General features: G+C 31.3%; 2 protein-coding genes across 2 annotated transcripts in view; both read right to left on the bottom strand.

Annotated features, from left to right (window-relative positions):
- Positions 1-666: 666 nt before the first annotated feature.
- On the bottom strand, positions 667-8,892 carry LOC134853163 (uncharacterized). Its single transcript, XM_063869121.1, has 4 exons — positions 8,747-8,892; positions 6,305-6,422; positions 1,218-1,284; positions 667-1,008 (listed from the first exon to the last, which is right to left on the bottom strand). Exons 1-4 carry the CDS (start codon positions 8,876-8,878, stop codon positions 804-806), a joined length of 522 nt encoding a protein of 173 aa, XP_063725191.1. The 5' UTR covers positions 8,879-8,892; the 3' UTR covers positions 667-803.
- Positions 8,893-9,366: 474 nt separating this feature from the next.
- LOC134853432 (polycystin-1-like protein 2) overlaps positions 9,367-10,874 on the bottom strand; it is a 67,279-nt gene continuing 65,771 nt past the window's right edge. Inside the window, exons 33-34 of the mRNA XM_063869430.1 lie at positions 9,640-9,852; positions 9,367-9,392 (exon numbers count right to left, since the gene is read on the bottom strand). Coding sequence (XP_063725500.1) covers positions 9,367-9,392; positions 9,640-9,852 — 239 coding nt within the window. The remainder of the gene's footprint in view (positions 9,393-9,639; positions 9,853-10,874) is intronic.

Genomic DNA, 10,874 nt, shown 5'->3' with positions numbered 1-10,874 from the left:
GTACACCGTCTGCTCGTCACGCTATCTTATTTTCGGCCGGATAGATTCGTGCAACTTCTTAGTCTAATACCGATCCTAATCTTACTCTTATACTATCTAGTCTCAGGTTGTTTAACTAGTCTCTGCTAGGCTCAATAGATCTAGGATATACTGGTTTATTGCGGCTGCTGAAGTACTCGGGAGAGTGCAACTAATTTCTAAGTTAAATTCAAACCTCTCTGGTGCTGAAATTACAAGTAACTTCAGCACTTACAAATAAGTGGGTTGTTAGTTAGATGGATCGTGATTGGTTAATATTAAATACTTTACATTGGTAAAACATTTAATTTATCCAATCATAAAATGTAGTTTAGATCAGGTTCCAAATTGCTAAAAAGCGTAAAATTGAAAAGAAAACCATACTGCTCACTTCAATCAAATATCCAGGTGGCGGTACCTAAGAAACGCCAGCAAATCCATGATTTCGCTAACTCGCAGTTGTCAGACTCAAACAAAAATACTTTTCAGTCCAAATTAGCGATCAAATCGAATGAAATTAAACTAAGAACTTTATAAACTAACACCAGAATAATAAGTTCAGTTTTGCTGCATCACTCTTTCCCATGTTCAATTCAAAATTAAAATCTATACTAATTCGTCAAAATCTTTTCATTTATTATCGTCATTTAAAGTCTAATCAATTTCAAGTCAATGAGAAGAAACTAGACAGTTTCATGCAGAACAAAAAACACTCCCGCTTTTCTTGTCAGATTTTTTTAAATTTGAACTCAATTTCCCGATTTTTGTTCACACTTTTCTTTCGTTCAGTGACCCCACTCAAACTCATCGAAGTCGAGGTCATCAAAGTCTGACGGGCTGACCGCTCTGAAGGCCACAGATTTGAATCGAGGGGTGTTGGGAGTGTCTTCATCTTCTTTGTTCTTGTCAACAAGAGGTTTGCTTTGCTCACTGGGAGAGCATTCATTTTTGTTGCGGGAATAGGTCTTCTTGTAGTCCAGGGGTCCGTAACTAAAAACGAATCTTTTGAAAGAAATGATTGAAAAAATCTACATCGAAACAAAAAAATCAAAGTTTGAAAAGATAGAAAAATAGATATATTAAGTTATATGACAAATTTAATGTTAAAATAAGCTGAGAATGTGAAAAAGAAGTTATCAAAATTTTATTAAAAATCCGATGACTTTATTTAACAATTTGGAAAGTTGTTTATCACTTACCGACACTCGACAAATTTGACGAGCCGCTGCACGGATGATTTGAATCCCATCAAAACGTCGACTCGACCTAAAACTCATAGATAAGTTTAATTTCAAAGAGACAATAACTGAAACGAATGGCCAAAAGTTTTTTTCTAAGTATTGCAAATTGCAGTATTTTATGCAGAAGGTAGCTAAATCTCTAGAAAATTACTGCAGTTTGCAATAAATTTTTTAACAAACTTTTTGGCAACTGGCTTAAGTTAATTTCGGTTTAAACTTGAGCTTAACTGAATATGTATGGGTTTTTTGCTTTTCTCAATTGTTTATTTCTAACGACCCTAACGAACTGAGAAAATTACTTTTTTAAAAACTTTTCAGCCGTAATAACTTGTGTCTTTGTTTAGACAAAGCGGTTTCAAATTGGCCGATTTTAACACCATTGTCGAACTTGCCTAGGTTCTGTTTTTTTTGTGCAAATTTTTTTTATCACACCGCCCGGGTTGACAAAAAATTCTTAACATAATATTTCAAATTATGAAACAAATGCCTATCATACTATTTCATGGACCAAAATAAATACTATGAAAATAGCATGACAAGCATTTTTTCCATACTATGAATTATTAAGATAGGCAATTTTCTATAATATGAAATTGTATGATAAGCATTTTTTCCATCAAAGAAAATACCAAAAAATATTAGTTTTGAAAATTTTTGTTTCATCCAAAACACTAACCCTGGACTTTTGGTCATAAGAAAATCAAGAGTGTAACTGGCAGTTACCACGCAGATAAACTGCATTTGGTGATTTTGCTACCTACGTTATTTTTTACATTTTCACATGGAATTATATACCAAAAACGTAAATTTGTGTATATAACTGGATAATTTTTGGTTTGAAAATTTTGGTATTCGAGAAAAAGGGCTTACTTTTTTACATATTTATTTTTATCTTAGCAAATGAAATAAAAAATTAATAATCGTGTTTAAAAAAAAACACATTTTTGTGATTTTTGGATTTTTTGGGTGAAAAACTCATCCTGTACTACGTTATAAACAGAAAAAGTCAATTTTTGCATGCAAAATTTTTTGTTTGCGAAAATTCATATATGAGCACAAAAGCAAATTTGCAACCGAAAAAGGTATTAATAATTTTTTTCTTCAAATTTGTTTTTGCTTAAGAAAAAATGTATATAATATAATTTTCATATATGAAAGTTATATGAGAAGCATTTTTTTGACCGGAATTGAAATCATGAAGTATTTCTCTCAGTGTTTCTCCAAAAACGTTTAAAACAGTTTTTAGTTTTCGTATAAAAATTGTATGATACGCTTTTTTTTCCATAGTCGCCATATATGAAATTGTATGATAAGCATTTTTCCTTTATGGACGTCAACCCGGGCACGCAGAAAAAAACTAGACTAATTTGAAAACAATGGGCAAAAACCTGATTTCTTAACTAGCCTTCTTTGAGGAACCTCCTTTATTATCATCTTAGAGGTACTGGTTTCTGCAATTCAAATTTAAAAGATATTTTCACATGTGATAGTTTTTTTATAAAGATATGGGGATTTGAAAATTTCTAGTTTGGCCAACTTTGGAAAATTAGCGCGCAATATATTTCCTGCTATTGAAGCGCAAGTGGCAAATTGAATAAATCAAAAGTGGATTTTTTTTCTCGAATTTTTTTTATCGGACCAAAACATGTTCTTTTTTTCTTTACAGAGCGTGAGTGAGGGGGATGAAAATTTGAATTTTTTCCGTTTACGTTTTGACAAGAAAAAACTTTTTTGGTTTTGAAAAAAAAAAAGTTTTTTTTTTGGAAAAAACAAGCATGATTTTAAATGGCAGTCAGAACGTTAAACTTGAGCTTAACTGAATATGTATGGGATTTTTGCTTTTCTCAATTGTTTATTTCTAACGACTCTAACGAATTGAGAAAATTACTTTTTTTGAAACTTTTCAGCCGTAATAACTTGTGTCTTTGTTTAGAAAAAGCGGTTTCAAATTGGCCGATTTTAACACCATTGTCGAACTTGCCTAGGTTCTGTTTTTTTTGTGCAAATTTTTTTTATCACACCGCCCGGGTTGACAAAAAATTCTTATCATAATATTTCAAATTATGAAACAAATGCCTATCATACTATTTCATGGACCAAAATAAATACTATGAAAATAGCATGACAAGCATTTTTTCCATACTATGAAATATTAAGATAGGCAATTTTCTATAATATGAAATTGTATGATAAGCATTTTTTCCATCAAAGAAAATACCAAAAAATATTAGTTTTGAAAATTTTTGTTTCATCCAAAACACTAACCCTGGACTTTTGGTCATAAGAAAATCAAGAGTGTAACTGGCAGTTACCACGCAGATAAACTGCATTTATTGATTTTGCCACCTACGTTATTTTTTACATTTTCACATGGAATTATATACCAAAAACGTAAATTTGTGTATATAACTGGATATATTTTGGTTTGAAAATTTTGGTATTCGAGAAAAAGGGCTTACTTTTTTACATATTTATTTTTATCTTAGCAAATGAAATAAAAAATTAATAATCGTGTTTAAAAAAAAACACATTTTTGTGATTTTTGGATTTTTTGGGTGAAAAACTCATCCTGTACTACGTTATAAACAGAAAAAGTCAATTTTTGCATGCAAAATTTTTTGTTTACGAAAATTCATATATGAGCACAAAAGCAAATTTGCAACCGAAAAAGGTATTAATAATTTTTTTCTTCAAATTTGTTTTTGCTTAAGAAAAAATGCATATAATATAATTTTCATATATGAAAGTTATATGAGAAGCATTTTTTTGACCGGAATTGAAATCATGAAGTATTTCTCTCAGTGTTTCTCCAAAAACGTTTTAAACAGTTTTTAGTTTTCGTATAAAAATTGTATGATACGCTTTTTTTCCATAGTCGCCATATATGAAATTGTATGATAAGCATTTTTCTTTTATGGACGTCAACCCTGGCACGCAGAAAAAAACTAGACTAATTTGAAAACAATGGGCAAAAACCTGATTTCTTAACTAGCCTTCTTTGAGGAACCTCCTTTATTATCATCTTAGAGGTACTGGTTTCTGCAATTCAAATTCAAAAGATATTTTCACATGTGATAGTTTTTTTATAAAGATATGGGGATTTGAAAATTTCTAGTTTGGCCAACTTTGGAAAATTAGCGCGCAATATATTTCCTGCTATTGAAACGCAAGTGGCAAATTCAATAAATCAAAAGTGGATTTTTTTTCTCGAATTTTTTTTATCGGACCAAAACATGTTCTTTTTTTCTTTACAGAGCGTGAGTGAGGGGGATGAAAATTTGAATTTTTTCCGTTTACGTTTTGACAAGAAAAAACTTTTTTGGTTTTGAAAAAAAAATGTTTTTTTTGGAAAAAACAAGCATGATTTTAAATGGCAGTCAGAACGTTAAACTTGAGCTTAACTGAATATGTATGGGATTTTTGCTTTTCTCAATTGTTTATTTCCAACGACTCTAACGAACTGAGAAAATTACTTTTTTTAAAACTTTTCAGCCGTAATAACTTGTGTCTTTGTTTAGACAAAGCGGTTTCAAATTGGCCGATTTTAACACCATTGTCGAACTTGCCTAGGTTCTGTTTTTTTTTTTGCAAATTTTTTTTATCACACCGCCCGGGTTGACAAAAAATTCTTATCATAATATTTCAAATTATGAAACAAATACCTATCATACTATTTCATGGACCAAAATAAATACTATGAAAATAGCATGACAAGCATTTTTTCCATACTATGAAATATTAAGATAGGCAATTTTCTATAATATGAAATTGTATGATAAGCATTTTTTCCATCAATGAAAATACCAAAAAATATTAGTTTTGAAAATTTTTGTTTCATCCAAAACACTAACCCTGGACTTTTGGTCATAAGAAAATCAAGAGTGTAACTGGCAGTTACCACGCAGATAAACTGCATTTGGTGATTTTGCCACCTACGTTATTTTTTACATTTTCACATGGAATTATATACCAAAAACGTAAATTTGTGTATATAACTGGATAATTTTTGGTTTGAAAATTTTGGTATTCGAGAAAAAGGGCTTACTTTTTTACATATTTATTTTTATCTTAGCAAATGAAATAAAAAATTAATAATCATGTTTAAAAAAAACACATTTTTGTGATTTTTGGATTTTTTGGGTGAAAAACTCATCCTGTACTACGTTATAAACAGAAAAAGTCAATTTTTGCATGCAAAATTTTTTGTTTGCGAAAATTCATATATGAGCACAAAAGCAAATTTGCAACCGAAAAAGGTATTAATAATTTTTTTCTTCAAATTTGTTTTTGCTTAAGAAAAAATGCATATAATATAATTTTCATATATGAAAGTTATATGAGAAGCATTTTTTTGACCGGAATTGAAATCATGAAGTATTTCTCTCAGTGTTTCTCCAAAAACGTTTAAAACAGTTTTTAGTTTTCGTATAAAAATTGTATGATACGCTTTTTTTTCCATAGTCGCCATATATGAAATTGTATGATAAGCATTTTTCTTTTATGGACGTCAACCCGGGCACGCAGAAAAAGACTAGACTAATTTGAAAACAATGGGCAAAAACCTGATTTCTTAACTAGCCTTCTTTGAGGAACCTCCTTTATTATCATCTTAGAGGTACTGGTTTCTGCAATTCAAATTCAAAAGATATTTTCACATGTGATAGTTTTTTTATAAAGATATGGGGATTTGAAAATTTCTAGTTTGGCCAACTTTGGAAAATTAGCGCGCAATATATTTCCTGCTATTGAAGCGCAAGTGGCAAATTGAATAAATCAAAAGTGGATTTTTTTTCTCGAATTTTTTTTATCGGACCAAAACATGTTCTTTTTTTCTTTACAGAGCGTGAGTGAGGGGGATGAAAATTTGAATTTTTTCCGTTTACGTTTTGACAAGAAAAAACTTTTTTGGTTTTGAAAAAAAAGTGTTTTTTTTTTGGAAAAAACAAGCTTGATTTTAAATGGCAACCAGAACGTTAAGTGCTTCGCGCTAATACTAGCAGCATGATTCATATTATAATAATCGTTTTCTGTACTATTTCATATACCTTTTTTAGCTTGTGATCTCTTTCTGTATCTGGCACCCCTGCGGGACTGTCTGCCCCCTATTCCCAACAGGTCCTTGAGAAGAATCAGTGTGTAGTAGAGACTGCTGAAGTCATCGTCCTGCAAATTCACACACTTTACTTTGAATTGAATAAGCCACAGGGTGGTCCAATAGACATGTCACACTTATTATATATCCCACTGGAGTTTTATAAATAGTATTCAATGTTAGTAGAAAATTTCATTGTAAGTCTATAAATCTCAAAAAAGATCGATTGTATTAGATTAAAAATCGGTTACTAATTCTCAAGTTTGAAAAAACTAAATTTAATCGACTTTAATCGATTATAAATGATTCAAATATTTTTTTTCTAGTTTAAGTCAAAACTTGACCGTGGCATATGTTCCTACACGTTGAATTAAACAAAATGAGATCTGCCTTAGCTTAGCAAACTTTTGTCAAGCTTTTCTTCCTTCTGGTTTGCGTTTACTTCCTTTAGTGTTTTTAGTTTACTATTTTTACTGTCAATTATTGATCCTTTCTATTCATCATTACTCCCCTGCTGACAAGAAAACGATATTGATACACAACTGGTTTAGTTTTAATGCTTAAATGTAGCTCAAAAACCCAATTTTTAATCAATTGTTGTCATTTTTGTATTGATTTCATTTTCATGCCGAATCGAGCAAGAATCAAAGTTGGTTGAAATTATTTCAAATTGGTTTTGTCTCTTTTTTGATTGTTCAATCAATAAACTTTTTATACAGATGTTTTTCAGATTTTCTAACCCACCACGATAAAACCCTAAATCCAAGCCTGATTTCATTTATTACAACTTTTTATGTATTTGGTTACTTTGAAAAATTAGGCAGTTTTTTTTATTCCGCTGGGAAATTTGTAAATTAAATTTTACTTTTGAAATTAGAAATCGTTCACGTTTTTTGTTAACTACACAATTTGCTGTTCAATAGTGGAGTTTACCTTCCTTTAAACTAAAAAAAATGAACTGACTTTAAAACGAAATCCAAAGTAAACTCGCAAAAATTCAAATTAACACGACCTACATAAGAGTATTCACTACGTTCATGGCTCTTAATAATCCTTGCAAAATGGATTTTCTTTTCACTTTGAATCTATACTTGAGTATATCTTCCAATTTTTGAAAAAGAAATCTATCGTAATTTATCTTTATCCATAAAACTCAAGCGCATATGCTAATTTCAGAGCACAATTTTGACAACCACCTTTTGCAGTGCCATGCTTTAATGGGTTACCGATTTCATTTTGAAAAAAAAAAACAATTTTGCAAAGCTAGCGTTTACTTCCAGCGCCACAAAAGGCATCCGTGAAAAATCTTTTTTTAATGTTTGTGGGTCACTACTAATCAGGTTGAACTTAACTTTTTAAACAAAACATTTTTTAAATTACATGTACGTGCCTCTCTAATTGATAACACTTTGATGGTGACAAACACATTGATGGTGCATTGATGACTTTCGTTCGTTTCGATAATGTTTGTCAGCGTTGACTTAGCGCTGAATCAGCCATATGCTATCGACTTTCTATCAATTTTTGAACCCTAATTGAAGGTTTGCTGCTGTAGGTTTTTGTTTCGCACATCATATGTTGTTATAATGTTTGCACAAAAAAATAAGAGTACCTAGAAAGATTTTTTCTAAATCCTTAATTTTATCATATATCTGTTTAACTGCACTAAGGTGCTTTTTCACATAAAACCGTTGAGAAGAAAGTTTTTTTCCCCATTTTAATGAAGTATATTTAGCATTTTTCGGTTTGCTGTAAACAACTGACGTGGAGTCACTGTTGTTCTTTGAAATATCTGACGGTAAATTTTCTGCATGAATTTTTTGCTCAAACTAAGTCTGCGCCCGAAATACATCCAATGATGTAGTTTGAATGTTATGACTCAATGACTCATCAATGACTCATCTACGTACTTTGATTCTGTTGACAGCTATAAATTAGTCATAGTTTATCAATGAATCATCAATGTCATTTGGATTCATGTTTCGTAGATGAATCGTGAATAAACATTGCTCAAATGATTCTGTAGTATAAAAGATTCATTATAATTCCAAAAATTGAAAAATTTTGAATTGCATCGCAACTTCAATTCGCGGGTCAAATTGAGATAGCAGAAAAACCTCCGTTATTGAACTCCAATGCAAAAATGCATCTGACAAAAAAATGAAATGGCTCCGAATTTTATAGCTTAAGGTTGACCCTCCACGTAATTTTTACATTAAGCCTGAGTTTCTAAGCAATTTATACAATAGTTTTCAACTTCTGAGCAATTAATATTTTCAATTAATTGACCTATTAAACAAAAATTAATTTGATTAATCAATATGTTTAACATATATTAGTAAGTAAAATAGATAGTAAAACAGAGATAAGTTTTAAAATTGATAATTTCACTTGCGTGTTGGGTGGGGTGACTGGCGGCTATGGTGTCGTTGAGTATGGTCATGAACACATTGAGCAGTATCATGTAACAGCTGCACATGAACAACAGGAAGAAAATCCCACCCAGAACAGGCTGAACAGACACCATCTTCCAGAAGGAGAAGTTGCCTAAACAACTTAGGGTGTAAATAAGGGGCGGATCTAGAGGGGGGTCTCTTTAAAGTTTAAAGGGGTTCTCTTCAAAATAGATTTTATGTCTGAAGTGATGTGTTGCAAATAAACCGTTTTGGGAAAAAAAATGAACCACATTGTGAAAACACGTTAGAGAATGCGAAAGTAAACGAGAGTACAAAAAACACATAATTTGAGAAAAAAATAAAAGAAAGAAAAATTAAGGACCCAATTTTGCAAAAAACAATTGTCGCAGAAAAAAGAGATTGTCTAAAATTCAAAAAAAAAATGCCTCATATAATAACTCAGCGACTAAAAAAAAAACATTTTATAAACCAATTCAGAAAGCGCACGTTTTTCGAGAACACAATCAAAAGAACACCATGATTATTCGGTGCAAAAAAATGCACATGTAGTACCGTAGATCCGCTCGACTATATAGTACTTCATTGTTTTTCAATTTTTCTACACTTTCATGAAATGAGTTTCAACTGAAGATGGTGCACGGCTTCAAAAGCTCTACCTGTCAAACTTTGTTTGTAAAATAATTGTACTTACAAGTAAGGGGTTAAAATGCTTGCTGTATGTAAGATGATATGCTGAAAAATGTTGAAGTTACATGGAGTATAAATGTTCTAATTTCAGAGGGTAAAATATGGTAATATTACTTATGGTAAAAACGGTAGGGTAAAAATATATATACTTGAAAAAAGAGGAAATCTAATTTGATAAGCATACCTAATACCATAGATCCACACTCTTGCAGCGAACTGACGAAACTGGAATAGTTCCTCAACACTCTGCCGAACAAGAGATTGCCACAAACGGAGAATGCGAGGAATATGACGACGAACATGAGGGAGAAGGCGGCGAGGGAGGGGGAGCACTGCTTGAGGATGGACACGAACAGACGAGTCACCCGGTTGAACTCCATCAGTTGCAGAAGTTTGGCTGCAACAAAAAAATAAACTACGCATTGAAAATAAAGTTATAAAGAAGTGAAAATAAAGTTATAAAGAAAAAAGTTATTTGTTGGTCGACATTGAAAATAAAGAATTTCATCAGCAACCGACACAATAAAAAATTATATTTGTTTTGCCCGATCGAAAATATGGTTCAAGTCAACCCAATGGACTACATCAGCTGCAGAAGTTTGGCTGCAATAATAAAAATAAACGGAGTTTTGTTGCTCCATTCAACCGTTTTGTTTGGTGAAAATATGGTTAAGTTCACACAGTTGACTTTTATCAGCAACCGAAACAATAAATTATATATTTTTACTCGATTGAAAAAATGGTTCAGGTAATTCCAATGGGCTACATCAGCTGCAGAAGTTTGGCTGCAATAATAAAAATAAACTGAGTTTTGTTGCTCCATTCAACCGTTTTGTTTGGTGAAAATATGGTTAAGTTCACACAGTTGACTTTTATCAGCAACCGAAACAATAAATTATATATTTTTACTCGATTGAAAAAATGGTTCAGGTAATTCCAATGGGCTACATCAGCTGCAGAAGTTTGGCTGCAACAAGAGAGTTGAGTAAATTTTAGGGGTTATTCTTTGTTTAGTTGATAAAATGTTACTTTGTTGTAGCTAATTCTAGGTTAAAACTAATAAAAAGAATAAAAATTAAGATAAATTAGTCGATAAGTTAAAACATTAAAACAATGAGAGATCATTCTCTCCGCCGGAGAGAATGGCTCATGAAGGTCATATATGAGTGACCGGTTAATTAACTAAGTATGTTTTGCAATAATTGCAAAACCTGATGTAAGATCACAACATTCCCCTAAGCAGGAAAAAATTTAAATTGCGAATAAGGTAATGCACTAGAACTAACTATGACTGACTCCTTTCTCCCCCTTTAAGGACGAGGGAAAGAAAATTAAAGCGCCTTAAAAATGAGGAACTGACACTAACTAAAGCTCCCTATAGCATTAAATATAGCTATTATAACTGCAAGAAAAATTATC

The sequence above is a fragment of the Symsagittifera roscoffensis genome, chromosome 8 (genome assembly GCF_963678635.1).
Source record: "Symsagittifera roscoffensis chromosome 8, txSymRosc1.1, whole genome shotgun sequence".
Taxonomy (NCBI): domain Eukaryota; kingdom Metazoa; phylum Xenacoelomorpha; order Acoela; family Convolutidae; genus Symsagittifera; species Symsagittifera roscoffensis.
The sequence above is the reverse complement of the archived record's forward strand: the minus strand, read 5'-3'. Positions and strand labels throughout refer to the sequence as shown.

What these genes read in the sequence shown, in the direction of transcription:
- LOC134853163 (XM_063869121.1), bottom strand. Translation starts at nt 8,878, where the DNA reads ATGGTGTCTGTTCAGCCTGTTCTGGGTGGGATTTTCTTCCTGTTGTTC. An exon ending in CCAGTCACCCCACCCAACAC is followed by an intron (nt 6,423 to 8,746) that starts GCAAGTGAAATT and finishes GTGAATTTGCAG; the next exon opens with GACGATGACTTCAGCAGTCT. An exon ending in GTCAAATTTGTCGAGTGTCG is followed by an intron (nt 1,009 to 1,217) that starts GTAAGTGATAAA and finishes ATTCGTTTTTAG; the next exon opens with TTACGGACCCCTGGACTACA.